The 21956-nt window shown below is 39.1% G+C and overlaps 1 protein-coding gene across 1 annotated transcript in view; it reads left to right on the forward strand.

Moving 5' to 3' along the window:
* The first annotated feature begins 538 nt into the window (after positions 1-538).
* cntn3a.1 (contactin 3a, tandem duplicate 1) overlaps positions 539-21956 on the forward strand; it is an 80606-nt gene continuing 59188 nt past the window's right edge. Inside the window, exons 1-2 of the mRNA XM_063463344.1 lie at positions 539-1102; positions 11038-11181. Of these exons, the coding sequence (XP_063319414.1) occupies positions 11127-11181 (55 nt within the window). The 5' untranslated portion in view covers positions 539-1102; positions 11038-11126. The remainder of the gene's footprint in view (positions 1103-11037; positions 11182-21956) is intronic.

Here is a 21956-nt window from a genome sequence, read left to right on the forward strand (position 1 = left end):
ATACTCAGAACTGATACTGAAATTTACTCCACTAAGGTGAGCTTATATAGTGTGGCACTGTGCATGTTAGCTCATTCTATTAACTTTTCATCGATGAAATCAGTTTTTACTTAATTTGCATAATTGAACATGGTTTTTTTTTTAATTTGGCTTCAGAGCCATTTTAAGATTTTGCGTACAATAAATGGGATCACTTTAGAAAATATGACACATATTATGTATAATAAGTACCAACTAAACATCAGAATGAAACCATTATCCCACAAATTTGCGGCAATAGCTTACAGGTCAATTCTGCGTAATTAGCAATTTTGGTGCTTAAGAAATACATTTTTTAGACACATTCATTTTATCCCCCCAAATAAAATGAATGTGTGCATACATAACTCCGGTGCCTTAGTGCCTTATCAGCCAGAAACAATAAAGCTACAGTTACTTTATACAGATCCGTTCTGCTGTACCCGGATAGGTGATCATGACATTTTGAGGAAATGTCGAAGACCTGCAGCGTGAAAAAAAAGCAGACCAAACCCTCCTGCATCCACCTCTGATGTCCCGTGTGCCAGCGGCGCCGCGCGCGCAGGCAATTGGAGTCCTCACCGTGTGGACGAGCTGGACTCGCGCATTCAAAAACCAGTTTTAAGCTGCTCGCGAACTCTTTGTGTTCCTTAAACGAATTTACCCAACAACTTACAATTATTTCAACCTGAAAACGTTCGCAACGCAAACTACCACCGCTAAGGGCTTGGTTTAAATCCGCCTGCCCGCGGTGCATGCGGGACCATCGGGATATCCTACATTAATGTACCAGTGAGGAGAGCGGAGGACCGGGGTGCTGGTAATTACTTAGACTCTGAAAACACTGGGACCGACGATGAAAAGAGTAAGCGCTTACATTTAGGGTAGCCTCAAGAAAGGAGAAAGAAAGCAGTTTGGGGGTATTTAGAGAGAGCAACACCCGCACTTTGAAGAGACCAACTAAACTGTAGCCGTCTACTCGATCTGGGGACCTGCTGGGGTGAAGGAGTGAGGAGATGCGCGGTGTATCATGGATATACGAGAAGGGATGAACGACAGCAAACACCAGAGGATATGTATTCGGGTAAGGAAATACAGTTATTTACTTTATTCGGTATTCTGTGGAAGCTGCAGTATTCACTATTCCCGATACAGTACTGATTATTTTTTTATGCCTGTGCCATACGAGGTTGTTGTTATCACCGGTCTACAACTTCCACTTCTGAAATAAACCACAGTAAAGTGGAGTAAAGCTGAATATTTTAGGTATTTACCGAAACGTGATGTCAAAGAAACTGCCTTGCTCATTTTATAATATGCATTTGTTTTTGAACAAGTATCCCATCAGTAGTACGGAGCACACATTCACACACACATATTAGACATTCAGCGCTCAATTGCACAAGTGACGGCATTGTGTCCATGCCATTATTGCCATGCATGAGTTAGAAAACTAACAGCTTTGAAATCCCAGCTGACTGGTGCCATTTCTCATCAGATAATCACATTCTGCGTCCTCCTAATTGGCCATGGCCATCATTTATACCGTGCAGCTTTTTCTGTGAGGCACAAATCCAGACCATCATTCCTCGTTCATTTAAAACCTTTTGGCAGAACACATTGTCGTCAGTGATCACCAGGGGATTGGAATCAGTCCAGTCTCATCATCTCTCCTTTTCTTTGATTGCACCGCGCTCCTCGCTTGATTGGTTCGGATTGTCTAAAGTCCTTTAGCATCCGACTCTGCTGGAAATAGTTAATCTCATGAAATCAAGCGTCCATATGTTTCAGATGGATCTTCTTTGCTTGTGATTCTGCTATTAAGTAAATTACAGTGCTTTTGCTATTAAATGTATTAGAGGTGGTTTTGATTATTAACTCTTCCCTTTGTCAGTGTTTAGTGTTGCCCCTCTCTTTATAGGGATGCCTCAGGGGATGCTTCACAGGCGTAAATACTGTTTTTGTTTCATGTTGGCATACAGTCAACTGCATGTTTGGGTATAGTTGTAACTGCCCAAAGCTACAGATTTTGTTGTTTCCACCAAACTGGAAGTGCAGTATCTCCTTTTTAAACATTTGCATTAAAGTGACTGGAATTGTAGAGTTACTACACATCTCCTTGGGGAAGTGCGCTTATGGCTGGGCACGTTTCTGATGATGTCACCGGGACAGAAAAAGGAGGAGGGTGAACATGAAGTTCATAGTACCCCGCTGAGCCTGGTCTGCATGAGGAAAGAGGAGTCTGAGTTGGCAAAGACAAAAGTACCGCATGTGCATTCTGATTGGTTCAAGTAGGGGTTGCCTTTTTTTTTAAATTAATTTAACAAGTAAGCAAATCTATTTGGATGAGTCACTTGGTTTCTTTAAAATTCTGTTTCAGTTTTGTGTTTCTGCTGTTCATACTTGTCTCTGAGTTCACATGCAAAGAAGTGCAGACTATGGACATTTTACCTGCAGAGCTAAACTCTTTAGTCTTCATCTTTTATTCAGTTGTCTATGCAATAAGTAAGTGGGACACCAGCAGTGCATAAGCTAATCCGTGTGGACAATATGCTTACCTATTGCATTAAAAAGTAAAAAAACAAAACCAAAAGAACTGACTGCTTGAATTTCTTCTTATAAGAATATTAATAATAACAACTGTAATACCTCAGTATTTAGTTTAGTGAAATAACGCAGAATTCTTGCATGTATACGAGTTACATTGACAAGGTGAACTGGAAGCAAAGTTTTCTGCATTATGAACCCTAATGAAGCAGCAAACAAGCGCATTAAAATGACATTTTATATACTAGTTTTAAACATGACAAGTCTGTAAAAAGACTAAATCTGTCAATCTGTGGTTGTGACAAAAATGAGCTAGACATGAACTTTGAGAAAGCTCAGAAAATTAAAAAATAAAAAGTAAATAAGCATGTTCTTTTGTAATTGAAAATGATTTTTTTCAATTGTAGTTGTATTGACATAAATACATAATTGCTTATCATTAAAAAAGGAAATATATGTGCACACTGATAAAAAAAAAAATGCAAGTTTGTGCTTTAAAGATATTTTCTAGACCAACACTATAATATATGCATGTGTAAAATGTTTAGAAGGAGAATTGGCCTCCTCTGGATGTGATGCAAGTCACCCATCTGCACATGGACTGCACAAGTGTCTCCATTCCTGGAGGAGTGCATCCTGCAGCTGTGCAGTGGTCATTCATCGAAGCTACCACTGTTGAGCACATCAACCCAGAATGTCCTAGGCATCTTCAATAAAAGACATATCCGGACTAACTGCTGGCTAATGAAGCGTCCGGATATGGTTGTGATCCTGAAAGTCCTTCACTATTCCCACTGTGGGCAGGCAGGTATTGTCCTTTCTAAACAGCCGCAGGGCGGGGTTCTGCTGCAAGAATGTCACAAGTACAGATGGGAGCACTTCATGTTGGTACCGCTATCATGGACGTGCAAACCTGCCATCATGGCAGTAGTCAGGTCAACTTAAGTCAGTCACGGCAAGTCAGCACCAATTACAGTGTTGTGAGACCACTGGCTTGTAAATAAATAAATAAATAAATAAATAAATAAATAAATAAATATCTATCTATCTATCTATCTATCTATCTATCTATCTATCTATCTATCTATCTATATGCTTTAAACAATGGTCCGTAGGGAGACTTAAAATCTGTCTTAGAGGATCTGTCTTCCTTACAGTAATAGCAGTTTGCCTTTTCTCCATCAAGGGCAGAAAATTACCTCCCATGATAACAGCTGAGATCAAGCAAGTCCTAAATCAGTGTATTTAAAGAACTATTAATTGGGAGGCTTTTATTATCCTAATTGGCATCCTTAATTGGTAATTTAGTAAAAGCGTGTGCACTGGGATTGTCAGCTTGTGCCTAAAAACATTTATAGAGTGTTAAAATTACTTGTAAGAGAAGGCAAGGCAGGATGATTTGTAGAGTTCATTTGCTCGAGGCAATGAAATTTTGACTCTTTGGTTACAAAACACAAGAAGGCGTTAAGATCTAAAGGAACATGAGGTAAAATTAAAGACAGTGCCTAATCAGTGCTTATTATCTAGGCACCTTTTGTCTCCATATCTGTTTTCTTTACAATAACATAATAAGTCAAAACCATCTATATATCTTACTAATTTCAGACTTTTTCAATGAATTTGTTTCTATGGGTTTAACCATGTAAGCAGCAATGTTTTTATTAAGGGTTTTTAGTAAATGTTGAAATGGATTTAGATGCATGGCTCTATTCTCGGTTCTAAATTATTACCACACACTGGCTCATTATGCTAAAATTTGGTCTTGGAGCATGTATGCAAGCAGGGAGAACCTTTCAACATGCTCAGTTGCTCTTGTCACAGGGGAGATTGGAATGAGCGCGTTAGTGGAGTGCCCCTGGTGCGGTCTGGAGAAATGAAAAAGCTGGCATGTGTTATGTCACGCCTGCAGCTTGTGTACTTAGATCAAAACACTATTAGTCTCTTTGTCTTGTGCCACTATTTGAGGTAGAATCTTGGCTGGGGAATACACTGGCACTTCCTTTGCCTCCCGTGGTGTGCCATTTGTGGGGAAGACGGAAAAAAATATTTGGGCATACATAAAATCTTTAGCTAAAGAAAGTTTTGTTGTTACTCATCATATGCAAATAGATTCTTCTGTGCATCGTCAACATTGCACTTGTGTTGAATTCTTATACGTAGTACAATAATTAATACAGTGAAAAGTACAGTCACATTTAAATTGTGCAAAGGGCTACAAATACAGATATGGCACCATGTTAAAATTTAGCAAAACCCATAGTGACAATCAAAACAAAGCATAGTCAATATCTACATACCTTTATAAAAATAAAGTAAAAAAAAACCATCTAAAATACATGTAGTGCAGTGAAAAAGTAAATTTAATACTAGACAAAAGGAACCTGTGAAAAAGCTAAATGCAGTTTTGAAATAATCTTTTCATTTAATAAGTAGGTTAAAAGATCTCAAAAAAAGCAACACATCAACACACGAAGTCACCGACGTCTGTCAGCTAGGAAAAGGTTACAGAGCCATTTCTAGCCATTACTCACACATGAAGAAAACTAGAGAAAAAGTAGTGAGCCTTCCCAGCAGTAGCCAGCCTACCAAAAATTTAGTATTAGATGACTCATCCAGGAGGTCACAAAAGAACCCAGAACAACATCTAAAGAACTGCAGCCATACTTGCCTCAGCTAAAGTCGTGACTCAATAATAAGAAAAAATGGGAAATATGGAATTCATGGGAGAGTTCCAAGGAAAAAAACACTGCTGACCAAAAAGAACACAAAAAATCCTGATAACCTCGAGGCTGTTTGGTAAATATTCTCTGGACTAATGAGACAAGAAGGTTTGAGTCCCCTTACGCCTGGTGTAAAACTAACACATCATTATATAATAAGAACATCATAGTAACAGCCATTTATAGTGGTGGTAGTGTGATGGCCTGGCTGCTTTGTTGCTTCAGGAGCTGGATGACTTGATGGTACCATGAATTCTGCTCTCTACCAGAAAATCCTGAATTTGGATTATGCAGCAGGACAATGATCCGAAATACACCAGCAAGTCCACCTCTGGATGACTAAAAAACAAAAACAAACCAAACCAAAAAAAAACAAAAAAAACTACAAAATGAAGGAGTGGCAGAGTCAAAGTCTGGACTTCAACCTAGTTGAAATGCTTTGGCATGGCCTTGAACAGGCCATTCATGCTTGAAAACCCTCTGATGTGGCTGAATTATAACAATTCTGAAAAGAAGAGTGGGCCAAAATTCCTCCACAGTGATGTGAAAGACACACTGCCAGTTATCACAAAAGCTTTATTGCAGTTCTTGCTGCCAAGGGTGGCACAACCAGGTAGAAGGTTTTGGAGGCATTTACTATTTCACATAGAGCCAGGTAGGTTTGGACAGCTTTTTTTTTCTCTAATAAATTGAATTATCATTTTAAAACTGCATTTTGTATTTACTTGGGTTATCTTTGTCCAATATTAAAATTTGCTGGATAATGTGAGGCACTTAAGTGTAACAAATATGCAAAAAGAAATCAAGAAGGGGCCAAAGACTTATTCACAGCACTGTCTACTCCATTATCAGTGGCACTTGTCTGGGAGGTGCTTGTTAAACTTTGATTTGTGTGTGGTGAATCCAAGAATGCAGGGCATAGAAATAATTTCACATTTGCTACTACTACCAGTCTCAAGTTGAGCATCACCACAAAATAAATTTTGAATGACTGGAGGCACTCGGAGCTGTGAGATGAGCCACACGTGCAAGGAAAACACTGATCGAGCTGGTGTCTGCAGATTAAGTGAAGCCACAGCTCAGGTGATTAAAGATGCAGCATTGTATGCCATTCCTCCTGGTCTTGTCTCATTCCTGCAGAGTGTGGGAGTCTGGCCTCATTCATGATTCAGAGCTTGGGGGCTGGGAGGGGGTGGAGGGAGTGCATGTGCGCGTGTGTGTGGGATGCTCTTGCTTCTGAGTGTGAATTTTATCTTCATCTGGACTCTCCAACCACCAAAGGGACCCAGAGTAACCTTCTATTAATATATTTTTAAGCCCTAAAAAATTGATGACAGCTGAAAGATCGGGTGTAGGGGAGAGGGTCGAATCAGTTGCCATCACTGTCAAAGTGTGCGGTTTACTGAACTGTAGTCTATGGTTTATAAGCTCCAGCTGGTGCTGTCAGAGAACAAGAGGATGAGTGGTGTCACTTTGACAACGCTGAAATTTGGAGGAGTGCTTTGTCTCTACAAATCTGAAGCTTCCCTGGAAGCAGCTGCGTATCCTCAAAAGTAAAACGAAACACTCGGTTTTGCATTCAAAGTTCTTTCTGCTGTTCTCTCATAAGCTCCTTTAAGTCAGAGAAGATTTCAAGTTTAACTCATTAACTGATTGACAGAAACCAAACAAGCGCAATTTAGTCACTGAAGTAAATTTTTAAGCAAAGATGCCAAATATTTGATGGGCGTAGCTTCTTAAATGTGGGTATTAGCCGATTTTCCCCGTCTTATATGCACAAATAAATTCCGTTTCCTTGGGTTTTAAAACAGACAAGTTCACTTGGTGGGTGGATGCTTGAGCATTTGGCTGCTGATAAGACTGCTGGTTTGACATACCATATGCCAGAGACACACTAAGGAAAACGATGGTTGGAGCTCATTAAAATTATTGTGGCCATGTGTAATGAACTTGCTAACTGTCTTTGAAATGGTTACCTTGAAGACAGGGATCTGGACTTTGCCCACTTGCAGTCAGTTGCCATCTTCAAAGTGATTTTGGTTCTTTAAGATGGTGATACCACAGCAATAAGGTACTCAGTCTGCTATCAGTTTCAGGGGTCAAGTTGGCAATTATTGCAATCTGCTTGTCATAATATGACAATTAACTGTGATAAATAAGTAAAAGACACAAATCTGTTGCTGTCTATATATGGCAAGAATCACATCAACTACTTACATTAAGAGTCCAACCAGAAGCTCATAGTTAAATAAAACAGAGATTCAGAAATTCCTCCACAAATAGTGACATAGTTGCTGTAGGATAGCAGTTTAACTGTGTGATAACACAGGTGCTCAGCAACATTGCTTTAACGTAGGGAAATACAACCAGCTGGCAGATAGCTGAGCCAAGTCGTTGATGAATTATGCTCATTAGTGCAGATTGATTGCAATGTGTTGTCTTATTCACACAATGATTGGAGAAAGGTTGTCTCCCACCCAGCAACCACTTTCAATTGCAAGGCAATTGAAAGTGGTTGCCCATAGGCCATGGATGTTGCATGCTGTGACAAACTGGTTGCTGCTACTACTTGCAACTGGTTGCCAAATGTGAAAAAATGCAATCCAATTTTTACTCCAGTGTGGTTGTACTTTTGAGCTCATATCAAACTATGTCAATCTGGTAAATACAATTTACATATTAATGAAAAGGTTATTATAATAAAGCTATGATATACAGTGATGTAGCTGACCAAAGAAAATCTTGGTGAAGTCATGCCTAAGTTGGTTGATTGGTTACAGAAAAAAAGAAGCTTTTTGTCTGTATTTAACTAAATCTGCCACATTGCAGATTAATTAAATGTAGAGCCTTACTCTTTTAGCTTAAATTAAATAATTTACAAAATCCAGTATGTGTTGTATATTAAAGAATTTCCACATAGTTATTTTATTTCAGTCATAACAACAAACTCAACATATTCTGGCTCATATTTGTATATATTACCAAAAATATAAGAATGCAGACTCAATTCTGGATCGCAGCACAATAATTTTGAGTAAAACTGTTAATCAGCCTCATGTCCTGAGCCGTAACAGTTCCTGTTGTGTATCATTTTCCATTTGATGGCAAACCGTCCAGCTCGGTTTGAACACGGCTGCTACTTTAGTCTCTTGAGCCTTCAAAGCTGTGTAGAACAAATTTAGACCAAACAGCAAAATATGTCAATTCAGATATTTTCAGTCTCAAAGCTTCAAAACTTTGCAGGGTTTTCTCTTTATCAAAGTAACATGGACGATTTGGTTGGATGAGCTCTTGTCAACCAGCCGACCTGAAAGCTTCAGGCTAATAACTTGACGAGTGACAAGAAGAAGACAGCGCTGTTAGTGAGTGTTTGCGTGTCATCTCACTGCTTGAGAGAAGAAATAACAGGGTCCCCCAGCTGGTACTGGTATAAGGTTATTGTGGCAAATGAGTATGCAAACCATTTCAAATATTCTGATTTGATTTGTACTGAAAAACTGGTTAAGGCATTACTCAAAAAGAAAGAAACCATACAAATGTGTGTTCTTCATTACATGCAGTGCACCTGTTTTATTCTCCTTTAATTTCATCTGCATTTGTGCAGTGAGAGGCTGACTTTGCGGCTGCGTTCCATTTAAGTGTTGTTGAGTTTGTGCAAATTGGGTCAGGAAATGTTTAGGCCAGGACTGTCATTCCAGGCCTTGATCATAATCCATTTTTCAAACACGGGCTTTTTTTCCAACGACATGAAAGAGGTTGGAACTTGAAAGGCAAAGTTTGAAAGCCTTCCTTATCATTAACTTTCATCTCATAAAGCAAACAAATGAGAGAATCAATTTGTGATGAAAGTAAGTCATTGGCCTTGTCGCTACCACTTAAGGTCACGAGGCTAATCAATTTGCACTGAATAGGAAGTCAAATGCTGCCGTGGCCACGACTCAACTCCCCTAGACATCATCTTAGTGCTGAGCTTCTTTGGATCAAAAGGCTTTCTTTTGTCCCTCCACTAACCCTGTTGTCTGATGTCTCATGTCTCGAGGCTTGCAGCCTAATAGAGATCAAAAGATTGGTGTTAGAGGCCAGCAGATAGTAGCTTTTTTGAATGGGGCCTCTCAGTAGTTCACACATTCCGGTCATGTTCAGTTGTGTTGCTGTCAGGGCAGGATAAATTAATTTTAGATGACCAGACTGTAAAACGTTTAATGGCTGACAAAACAATTACTTGAACAGTTTTTAAAAAAACATGAAGCGTTTGTCGAAATGTGAGTGTCAAATTGCAGTGACAGTTCAATCTGCAGCCCGTGGTCACACACACATTTACTTTAGTAGTCAAATTAAAACTATACACATGCACGTTACATTAGATGTCGCCCGGACATTGAAGTAGCACGGCGCAAGTGTGCGGCTGGAATTTTTAAAGACTCCTATTTTTTCAATTAAAGACATAATGCTAATTTATTCAGAACAGTTCTCACAATTATTTGCTCAAAGGAGGCACATTCCAAAAATATCCAGGAGCCCTTGGAGGGATTTGAAGTGTCTCTGTTTTATTAATGAAAGCCAACATTTACTCCTGACATTTGCATCGTAATAACTGCAAGATAAGTTGGAACTAAGATGACTCTCTAAACCCAATCTCCATAATGAGATTTATAGGGGAAAAGTGTTGCCTTTAATGGTTAAGTACATGCAGAAGGAGGAATGGTGTAGGCAAATGTGTCAGGGACGCAGTTGATATATTCACATAAGCATCAGTATGCTCTATCATGCTTTTCAGCGGTGCAAGGATAGAAGGCGCGCAGATAACTGAGAAAGCGTAATCGTTCAGTTGTCTCTGCTTTTTTGGCACGCGGCTCCTGATAGACTACACTGTATGTTCTTATTAATTCCCCCCCCCCTCATTTATTTCAGCATGCTTATGGTTTGGAGTCAGAGGAAGCTTTACCATCAGTCAGTTAAATGTTCCAGGGAGAGTCGGTTTGAACAAAGACAATGGCTAATTTCCTCCCTTCATCCTTTTTCACTCCATATGCAGCCTCCCGTACGCAAACATTTATCTGCCGCTTTATCAGAAAGGATCTTGGCTATCACCACGTTAGGGATGTATGTGTATTTAAACAAATAAACAGGCTGCATCATTGTTTATCAGTGACGGGAGGAGTGTGACTTATTATCATATCACAACTTGTTTGGGACTTCATTTAAGTAAGAAGGAGAGATAAATTACAGTTTAGCCTTTGAGAAAATCAATTGCAAGTCTCCCAGGGGGACTGAAAATGTTTTTGTACTGTGTACAGTCAGCTCTTTGTGTCAGACATACATAATCCCCCTCGTTCAGGCAGAATCCAGGAGCCAGGACGCTACTTTATTACGTGCTAGGGATGTGTCTGACAACCAGCGTGCTTTTTGTTTTGTCTCAGTAAGTTTAAGCCAAACTGAGCAATCCCTTTATGTTTCTCTCGCAGCCGTGATCCCTATTATGAAACGTTGAGCACACTTAAGCAAACTCTGCAACAGTGGAAGCCTTTTGTGCACCACAAGATCTGCAGCTAAAACAAAAAGCACCTGCCAAATATTACCTGTTACCTAAAATACGTTTTCTACATGTTAACATTAACTTTTTGTTTTATATGTCACAAACATGGGCAGTAATGGTTCTCATGAAATCCATCCAACTGTTTTGAATCGTGATTAGAGATTTTGAATGTTTAATGGTCTCCTCCCCTTTGCTTCCTTTCCTTTTTTTTGACAGAACAACAGTGAAAGTGCTGGAAAGGACAAAGCTGTGATTCTACACACCTGTGATTGGAAGTGAGCTTTTATTGACCTGAGACCATTAAAATGAAGTTGCTATGGAAACTTATAGTGCTGCTGTCATTGGTGGAGCGCCTGGCAGGTAAGCCTCCCAAACGTGTATTTTTGTCTTGATGCCTATGGTCTATGTTGAATTCAGAACAGATGGCTCTTAAAATTAAAACAGAAAAATAAACGATTTTTTTAAGGAAAAGAGTGCCTAAAGCTTTGAACAATTTTACAAATGTTAGGAAATGTTCATGTTGCTATTCCTTTCATTGGCAGCTCAAGGCATGAAAATCAACAATCTCTCAGTTGTGCATAGCAACTATTTCTCTCTCTCTCTTTTTCTTTTGTTTTTTCCCAGGCATCGCATCCTGTTGCAAAAAACAATCAGCCAGGTTTCCATCTCTGAAAGGCAGCCTCTTTCTATCAGTTGAGCGTGCAGTCATTCATTTTAAATAGCGCCTCAATTGTTACCTAAATGAGATCGCGCCGGTCGTAGTACTGGAATCTTGCTTTGTGATCTTGCTTTTAATGAGAAACCTAATTTTCCTCCCTTACAAATTGTTCAGGGTCAAATGGTAGCTCTCTGCAGAATGTCAGAGTTTGAAACTGAGAGCAAGATGAATAAGGGCTTTGTTGCATGAGCACAGTATCTTGAGGAATGAGTAATCTCTCATGTTGCCTTGCTCAAAATCAGCAGCCCCTCCTCACAGCTGGGACCTAAAATAATTAGTGTGCGTGCATGTGTTTGTGACTGTCACTGTGTGAATTTATGTGCACACGCGGGTCTTTCCTTTTTTCTTTTTCAAAAGCGCGACGGCATGTCGGCACCTAAAATTGCCTACATGGCAATTAGCACCACTTATCACTAATTCCAATACACATTAGTGGACATCTAATGAGGCTTTCCTCGGGGAGCTGTGACTTGCTATGGGATTACAATCTATACCACAATTCTGGATTGCATATTATGGCCTACTTAGGCATTCTCTTAAATATACAGACAAGACAGTGTCTTTTACATAGATGGAAACCCTGGAAGAGTTTTGATGTCAGACAAACTGCCTACAGGAGACAATTTAGGGCTGCAGTCTGTGCAGTCACAAAATTTGCTCTTGCAATCACGAGCTGCAGAACCCACATTCAGACGTTGCTATTCAAAGCAATTTAACGCTTAACAAAGGAGCAGAGGGCAAATCGTTTCTGAAAAGCATTGTGTTGCACGCCCCTTGCTTCAGTCCTGAGCCTGACATTCACAGTTGGTAACACAGAGTAACTGAGCATTAATATTCAGTGTGAAGTTACATTACATTGCTCTGCTTACGATAGAAAAGCATGGTGCAATGTAAGTACAGACCTCCAAAGCCTCTGTGTTCTACAGAAGACATGATAATTCTTTCAGCATGCAGACTTGAAATACTTGGTAGAGACAGTACTAGGTAGGTTATTTATCCAGACTCTGTTTTCTTTTTAAGAGTAAGCATTGGCTGTGTGGGAGAGCAGTAGGGCCAAGGGGAAGTTATTCCCGTGGTGAGTTCATCTGAAGTTAACCGCCTCTCCCCCTATTGCTCCCTGAAGGTTTCAATGTCCGGTTGCATGGGTGTGCACTATATACAGGAGTGAGTGAGTAAGACAGAGAGCAAGAGAGCAATCATGATGCAGTTTGCCCACATAGATGCAGCTAACCTTCATACTAGGGATACACCAATCCAATATTTGGATTGGTCTGATCCTCAGAAAACACATTTGCATCGTCTATGGGGCCAAACAACTCAACTAAATTCTTGGATTTCAGTGTTTACGAAGCTATGCTAAGTAAAACCACAAGCACTGCATGTGGTTGCTAAAGGTAGAGCTATCATATCATAGGGATGGGGTTATCAGTTGAGGGTATTTCACACCTGCAGTACTGACAGGTTTTTGACTTGATGCCAAACTTTGGTTAAGTGAGCGCAGTGAGATTAGGAGTAAGGAAATGAGGAACTAGCATGATCATGAATGGCAGCGGCCTGCATTAACCTAATGACTCTCACACTGAGCTCTAACATGTGAATAATATATATTTTTAAATTGTATTTATTTTTGTTTAATTAATAAATCAGATGGTTTTCATTACACGGTCATTGCACAATTTCAACTGTTTCAGTTGTGATGTTGGGTTCCAAAAATGACAGAAACAATTAAGAATTACTTTTTGTGATTTTCTTGTTTTTTTACTGATAATTTTGAAGCCCTTTTCTATTATAACTGAGCACTTAAAGCCATTTTTACTATAAGCCTTATTCAGCCAATCGCACACACACTCATACATTCATGAGGCTTTCTTTTCTATACCTTAGCGCCTTAAGAGAAAGAAGTTAATGCTGTAAAAGGTTTCCACAGGTGGCCCTGTCAAAGGATGAGTTATATTTGCAGCTGCCTCTGTCTCTGGATCACCGAGTGGACGTTTTTTCACTCAGTCTGCTTTTGGTGTGGTGCCACTGAGCTATTGGTAGGCTGTCCGCTCTGCATCGCTCTCTGTGTGATTACTGTGCAGATTTCATAAGGAGCACGAGCATGTTGCCTCAGCTTCTGGTCTGACAATCGTCTGCCATCTCAGGTGGGGGAAGCTAGCAGGGACCAACACAGAATGTCAGTTACTCCTGTGGAATGGTCTTTTAGGTCAAAAATACCCATACAGCCTACACTATGTCCTCCACCATGTCCACCTGTTTTTTCCACAGTTTTTTGGAATTTGTTGCATCTGCTCTGTCACGTTCCTGGGTCTGTTGACCCAGCGTTTTGAGTTTTAGTTTATTTGGATGTTATGTTTAAGTTCTTTAGGGTAGCTAAGTTCATTTGTTTATTAGTTTCTCTTTGTGTTTTCTACCCCTGTGTTTAAGTTTCCCTCTCCCTGTTTCATGCTGCGTGTCTTATGTTGTCAAGTTTATATTGTCTTGTTTGCATCTCATGTTTCCTGTTTTATTTTGAAGGTCTGTGTCCTATGTCAGTGTAGTCAGCTTTGCTTCCTTTGTCTCGTTATGTCAGACTAGTGTCAGCTGTTTCCCCATGTGTTTCCACTTCCCCTAATCACCCTTGTGTGTATTTAGTCTGTGTGTTTCTGTTCTTTGTCAGGTTGTCTGTTGTTCACGCCATGTTCTCCATGCCATGTTTCTAGGTTTCATGTCCAGGTTTTTCATGTTGTTTGTTTAGTTCTCCCAGTTTAGGTTAATGCTAGTTTTCTTTCAGTCTGCCTTGCCCTTTGTTTGTACCTTTTTTTACCAGCCTCATTAAACACCCATTAAACTCATTAAACACCCGTGTGTTTTATTTGACTTTGGACGTGGGCGTTTCAGAATGGCTCTAGCGCTCCACCTATGCCGGTTATGTTGAAATACTACAGACACACAGTTTGAGCTGCATGAACGAAATTTATTGCATGTATGTAACATGCCAAGATGGACGAAAGAGTCCATGGAGACCCCATGATCCAAACCCAACACGAAGTCCAACATTTTGAATTGAAAATGGCAATTTTTGCAATTTCCAGGCATTGTACTTTTGTGAACTCCTGCTAGGGATCAACTTCAACTTCATATTCGGTCAGACTAAACTACAGACCTGGGCCACATTAAACTGCTTTTCAATTTTTGCCACGTGGCGCCATAGCGAATTTCGATAATTCGCCATGATATTTTAATTTGTTCATATTCCCACATACATTGTCCAATCTGGACCAAGCTTCTCAGGTTTGCGGCTCTGCTCCTGAAGACATTTCAACTGCAATATTTGACAGTGTTCACAGCATCACCTAGTGGGAACAGGAAATGTCATGTTTTACACTTTGGGGTAATGTTTCAAGGCGGATGATCCCAGCAGCCTCAAATTCGTCCAGGAAAGCCTTAAGGAGTTGGTCTTAGGTTACATTCAAAACTGTGAGCCTTCGTCGAAAGGCGTGGCCCTGGCGGCATGGTGAATTTTGATGTTTTACCATGAAGCACAAAATTGCTAGAACTGAAAGAAATGTTCATATGACCATTGCCAGCAGTGGTTAGAGCACCACCTAGTGGGAGCACTTACTGCTCCACTTAGATTGATCCCCTCCACCTAAAAAAACAATGAACCTTTATGATGCTTCAGTGTGAAAACTGTGAGGTTTCATTGAACGGCGCACCGTGGTTGTCATGTAAATCACCATGAAATAGGACGTAGGTTTCGAAGGACTTGGAAAGCTCTAAAACTCATGAATCTTGGCACAGACCTCCAATGTGATGAAGGCTTTCATGTTTTATGGTCGCTTTCATGAAATATTGCAATATGGCTCCACTGAAATTTAGCAGCCTTATGTAAGAAATGAAGATGTACAAATTAGTCTATTGGAACCATATACTAAACTTAACAGGAAATCATGTATTTAAAATTTAATGTGCAAATTTGGCGACATTTTTCGCCATTTTAAGGCCTCAATCTTTCACGAAGAAGTCCCCCTAGAGATTTCATCAGATCAACATGATATTGTGTGGAACCTGAAGACCTTGGTCATGTTAAATTGTGAAGCTTTTGGGGTTTTGTAAAATGGTGTGGTCATGGCCGCCATGAACTACTAAACTGCTGTAACTCAAAGGCACATTGTCCAATGTCTCCCAAACTTCACAGGCAGGATGAGATTCGAGCCCCGAACACATTGATATGCCATTTCTCAGCAATAGTTAAGACACCAGCTAGTGGGAAGTGGAAATGCACAGTAGGTTATGATCATCATTCGATCTAGATGAAAGTTTAACTGGTGATTCCACAAATGGCATTCATCAGTGTGACATGTTGGTAAATGGTATTCTCCATTGTCACCTAGTGGGCATAGGAGATGTTGGGCAGGGCTCAACTCCAACGCGATGCGACGGCCCTCTCTGCCTTCAGCTTTAATTTAAAATTGCTTTTATTTAAAGTTCAAGTAAATCACATGTAAAATTATCCATGTACTATGTTAAATAATATGTAATTAATAGTCAATATGATCGTTTTTATGGTTTATGCCTTACTTTGTCCCCTTGTATCATATTGATACTCAGCGTTGACAGATACCCAAAGCCAAAGATTACACCTGATGAAGTTGGATTGTTGTATCACTACTTAACACAGCAAGCAACTTCAAACACTGGATCAAAGGTTTTTATGTGACTCTGTGGTTTTGTCATACTGTCTTAAAACAGTCGGTGGAGCATCATAAAAATTTATTACTCATGTTTTATTGAGAAATTCTATTTTTTTTATGAAGTAAGTCATTACATGTAAAGCCTTGAAGGAAAAGATTGAATTTCTGCTTAATTAAAAACTAAATTCTGAAATATTCAAATGAATCAAAGGGGTAGTATACAGCAATCTGGTCATTAGGGAAAAAAAAGACTCGTGTGTCTTGTGTCATTTGCTGTGGATATTTTCTCTGATTATACAGCAGCTTGCCAAAAATGATCATCTATTGATGCAAAATATTAATTTGAACACTTTATTCAAAGCTCTACAAATTTACAAGCATCTGCCTAAAAATAATTGGCAGGAGTACAATCCTAGAAACATCTATAGTTGGCATTGAAGGAGAACAATTTTAGCAAAGCTGAATACAAAAACACATAATCCCATTGAGCTGAATTGGTTTAACCAGCAATGAAATGTTTTGTTTTGTTTTTCTCTTCATAATAACTGAGAAATAACATTGGAAGAATCTGCCTTACTTATAAAAGTGGGTATCTTCACCTTTTAAGAAGTCATATATTTTGACTTTTATTATCACAGCCAAAATGCACAGCCAGAGTAGCTTGGCAAAGCAGTTGTGCCACTGAGGCTTGCACATGATTTTCTTTAGTTTATATGTTGTGGAAACCTGTAAGAAACCAGTGAAAATAACAGTTATGAGGGATTGTGTTTCAAATTGAGGGACCAGGTTTGAATGAACACATAATTACCTTGGGGCATCTTGGAGTCCTACCTGATATAAAAGTAACCGCAGACATATACTCTCTGATCAGCAAGTTAGTTGATAAAGTTGGCTAATTTGGGCTCACAGATCATTTTGGCATTTCAGCCATGCTAAAATCAGAGTTTTAGCTGTTTATAATCACTGTTTGACAGCCAAAGCATGATGTGGTATACAAACACCAAACAGGTTCCAGTGAACCAACTTAAAGGCTCATCCAAAAATCAGTTTTATTACTTGTTTTTCATAGTTGAGAATAGTAAACTAATGCCCGACACAGGTTGCTTAAATATAATCAGGATTTTGCAGACTGCATATTGATATGTTTACTTTTCAAAGCATATCATTATAAACATATTTATGATTTTTAGCAAAACTGCGCTCCCCTAATTTTGTAACGGGGGATCCATTTGCTCTGCTTGCTGCATAGCTAAGCTAAGTAGAAGGGAAAAAAACTTTTATTAAGAAAAAACAAAAGGGAAAATAAGAAACACACACACACTAATGTTGCTTACCTCGTTTATATGCATTTGTTTCATTTGAGCATACTTTGTTGGGAGTCTTTGCTGGGATTTTTCCTAAGCTCTTTCTTTCACTGAGCACTTTGACAAGTGTGTAAAGCCCCTTCTCTCGACACACTTGACAGAAACAAGCAGAGGACGACTGGTAAAATTAAGATAATACTGATTGCTCCAAGTGCTGTAAATGCTGCTCTTTACTGCATTTAGCGACAAATGACAAGTGCAAAACTGATCTGATACAAAAATTAAACAACAGCCAGTGTGTTTGCAATTGCCATTTTATTTGCCAATAGGATAGTGGCAGTCAACAAAACGCTCACATAATGAAAATGTTTGACTGAAATATGGATTCCTATTCCCAACAAAACTGTTTAGTGTAGATTGGGTTCTGTAAGATTTTTCAAGATAAACCTGAATTTTTTTTTTGTTACAGCCAGCTATTACTCTAAATTGAAAATATTTTTTAAAATACACATTTTACTGACACCAAATGTCTTAGTGACGCAAGTGAAAATGAAACTTTTAGCTAGCAGTCTAATACAAAGTAATGGAACATCTTTCACTTTCCTTTGTACCCTCATGTATGAATCTAAGACGTGAGTGGAGTTTCAAATATTGACTCACTCACTGATTCATCAGTACATGGCAAAGCCTTTAGGAATCCTCAAGCAAGATCTCAGCGTGTCTTTGAAGTTTTGTATAGGGATATGTGAAGATGTGGACTGTTCCTCCCTGTGAATATTCCTCCCATCACTAATATTTTTTGCTTCGTCCACAAATAAAGAATAATAAATAACGATTTTGAGAATCCATCCATCCATTCATTTTCAAGTCACAGTAGCAAGAGACTTAACAGGGTATTCAAAGAATCCCCCAAACACCTGTTTCTAGCTTTGTTTTGGGAACCCTAAATGTTCTGTGGGTCATACCCTGGGGTCTTCTCCCAGCTGGATGTGCTCAGCAAGCCTCCAATGGAAAGTACCCTATCCTAATCAGCTTCCTGTACTACCTGGAAAAAAAAGCAGCATCTTTACTGCAAACTCCCTTTGGAAAGCTGGTACCCGCAACCCTATGGAATAAAATCAATTTGAACCCAAAGGTCACGACCTTAGGTCAGGATTTGAACATAAAAGCGTTCCTTGGCCCAGGAGCCTGTTTAATACTTGAAGTCAGAGCATATCCTAGTCACCATCATGAAGAGAGAGAAGTTAAAAACATGACAGTCTATCATGTGTGGAAATGTGCTTGACATTATACCACTTTGGTTACACAAGGAGTGGGGTCATATCAGTGTCAGCAATACCTCATGCCACTCACAAGTTTCCCAGGGTGGATATAGTTGTAGTACTCCTCACAAAACTTCCCACAGTGTAAAAGAGCCCACTGTTCCATGGCTGCTGCTTCTCCTGAGCCCACAGCTTGACAGTCAGTTGAAGCCTCCTTTGCAGCACCCAGGAATAAAACTTTAGCGAGGCTAAGCTGTATGACTCCCTGATAACTGGATCACATCAACCCCTCCCTCTTTTTACATGCATCTTATAAATACATTACCAGTAATATATATCTGTGATGGAAGAAAAACAGTAGCTTGGAGAACTGCTGTGAGCATCCATTGACTTTACTTTTTGTGTCACAGCATGTCAGCATTCCTGTGCATGAATGTAAACAGCTAATGTTTGTTACCTTGTGTAGCAGCAAAGATGCAATTGTAATTATTTTCTTAAATTACCATCAAATTAGTTTTTATTCGAAAGAATGAATGAAAATGATTGTTTTCCCCAGTCATTTATTTTCAGGGATTTTTTTGTCATAACTGACTCATATAGCGTAGTTTAATTAGAGCGTATGCAATCATAAACAAGACAAATACAATATTTTACACAGATTTCACACTGTATTATCACTGTTTATGAGGTTTTTAGTCTGTTGAGAAAGAAAGAAATCTATACTACATTGACAAAAATTAAAACCAAAAATAGTCAGGCATTCATGGCTGTGGTTAAAAACATTCTACACATTTATAATAAATATCCCTATTACTATATCTTGACATCTGATGGGTGACAAATGACCTTCTTACTCATGCACAGGAGGAAACTTGATGAAACTAGATGAAAATATCCTTCTCAAAACAATATATACCTGTCTTTATGTAGACATTCAATATACAACAGAGAACAACAAAGAAATAACTTTAATTTGTTACTCCCGCATATGGACTTGGACCTAATCAATTCTGTTTCCCCAGTGTACACAGCTCTGGAAACACTTGGTGCAACTGGTGTTATTGCATTTGCGATGCAGTAGCTTTGATTTGCTAGAAGATGTGGTGACATGGTTGGATATTGGTTGGAGCATTCATGTCACATTTCTCTTACAAAGACAGTGTAAGTGAAAATGCAATTAACGCAATTAACAAGGCTGCAGTACAGTACAGAACAGCACAGCACACCCCAGCTGATAGTCACAGCAGTATTGGCTGACATTTTTTTATTAGCTCTGTTAGCTCCTGTGTTTCTTTTTATGTATTTGCAGTATTTCTCTGTAAGTTTGTAGCACTTGAATCACAAGACTGTGTTAATTTTCCCTCTCCTTTCTAGTGAATTTTCTAATTATTTTATTCTTTATAGTTCAATGTTTCTGTTTTTCATGAATTAAAAAAAAGACTACCACATTTTTCAAGCCTTTGAATAAGATTTGATCAAACTCATACTGTGCTTGAAATAGCCTGAACCAAACTGAGTAGCATTTGCTGTTCCTAAATGAGAGACCTTAAAGATGTACCTTATCGGCCTGGACAGCGGGGAAGATGCCTTAAAAAGCAAGATTGGCGTTTTTTTTATTTTTTTTTATTTGATGCATAAAACCCTGAGCTGAAACTAATGGATTTGGGGCCTCACAAACGGCCGATACCTCCCCCACAGCTGACTCCCCATATGCCTATTTATTCATGCTGAGGTAAGCTGGAGGAATTCATTTGCTGTCAGCTAGTATTGAATTTGAGATTAGTTTTTATTTCAGCCTCTAAAACAGCTCTCTCTGCCTTCCACTTTTGCTCCGATGCTGAGTCTTGTGTTGTCTGAGGAGTCTTAGAAAACATGCGCGTATCACCATCTGGCAGCAGGTGACAGATATGAGCAAAGCCGGCTTATTTCATAATGACCTCCAGCTTTATCCTGCGGCATTCCCCAGCCAACTTCCTGTTAGGATTCTGGATCACTGCGCTTCTCTGATAGAGAACTTTTATCTTTTTACTTTCTGTATTTTATGGGTCTTGGTGTTGGACCTGCTATCAGATTTTGACAGCCTGGTTTTAGCATGACTTTGACTTTTTTATTTATGTCTTACAAGGCGTAACAGTCTGTCAACCAGAGTGTCAGTGCTGATTTTAAATTGAAAACTTTCTGTTGTCCAGATGTCTTTGCAATATGCATCTGTTCTCTTTTTAGGCCAGCAAGTATACCTCCAAAATAACGCCTTCCTGGGAAGAAATGAAATTTCTCACTGATTTCTTGGGCCTGTGGATTTCAGACTGGTGTAGCGTGTAGAACCTTAATGTTCGATTACCAGAAAGCAAGCTTGACAGTCATTCTGCATTCCCTACCGCATCTTGCTTTCATTCCCGTTAGGGCAACGAAAGAGTTTCAGAGAGTTTGCATCAGTTTGAACTGAGCCCCCTAGGCACAGCCCCAGGAACTCAATCCCTTCTCATTATTCTTATTCACCCTTTTAATAACAGTTGCCATGGTGCTGGCAACGATCAGGTAAGTTTAGCACTATAACCAAACATACAGTACTGTGCAAAAGTCTGCAGGCACCCTCCAATTCTTTGTATTTCAGTCCCAAGGAGCCAGACCTTCTTTCAATTTTTAAACTGGTGTTAAACAAGTTCTCTGGCCTTTGTGAAGGTCTTTCAGAGTTTTCCTTTGTTGCTTTTTCACTCATTTTCAGTCCAGTCCTTGTACCTGAAATGATTCAGAAGAATAATTTTGTTTGTTTATTAAATCACTTAACACTGACCTATGAATCAATCAAAGATAAAAAGGCACCCAACTCAATTTATGAACCAATGCTATGTCCACACATAACAGACAACTGAGCAAAGAATATTTTTTAAATGGTATCTTTAGCAACTTTAATACTAGCAGCCTGTCACAAAAACAGTTGAATGTATAAAAAATGCCAAAGATAACACAGTTTGACAGACATAAAATATTTTTTTACACGAACAAGGTGATTTTCAAAGAGCTATTGGTCGAAATTTTGTCATATCTCAGCATGGTGTGCAAAGTGTACTTTAAAAAAATGAGGAAACTGGATAAGTGGAGGACAGAAAAAGAAGTGGCATACTTAAAAAAACAGCAACCCAAAACCCCCAAACATCTACAGCAGATGAACAGT

The sequence above is a fragment of the Pelmatolapia mariae genome, linkage group LG20, assembly GCF_036321145.2.
Source record: "Pelmatolapia mariae isolate MD_Pm_ZW linkage group LG20, Pm_UMD_F_2, whole genome shotgun sequence".
Lineage (NCBI taxonomy): Eukaryota > Metazoa > Chordata > Actinopteri > Cichliformes > Cichlidae > Pelmatolapia > Pelmatolapia mariae.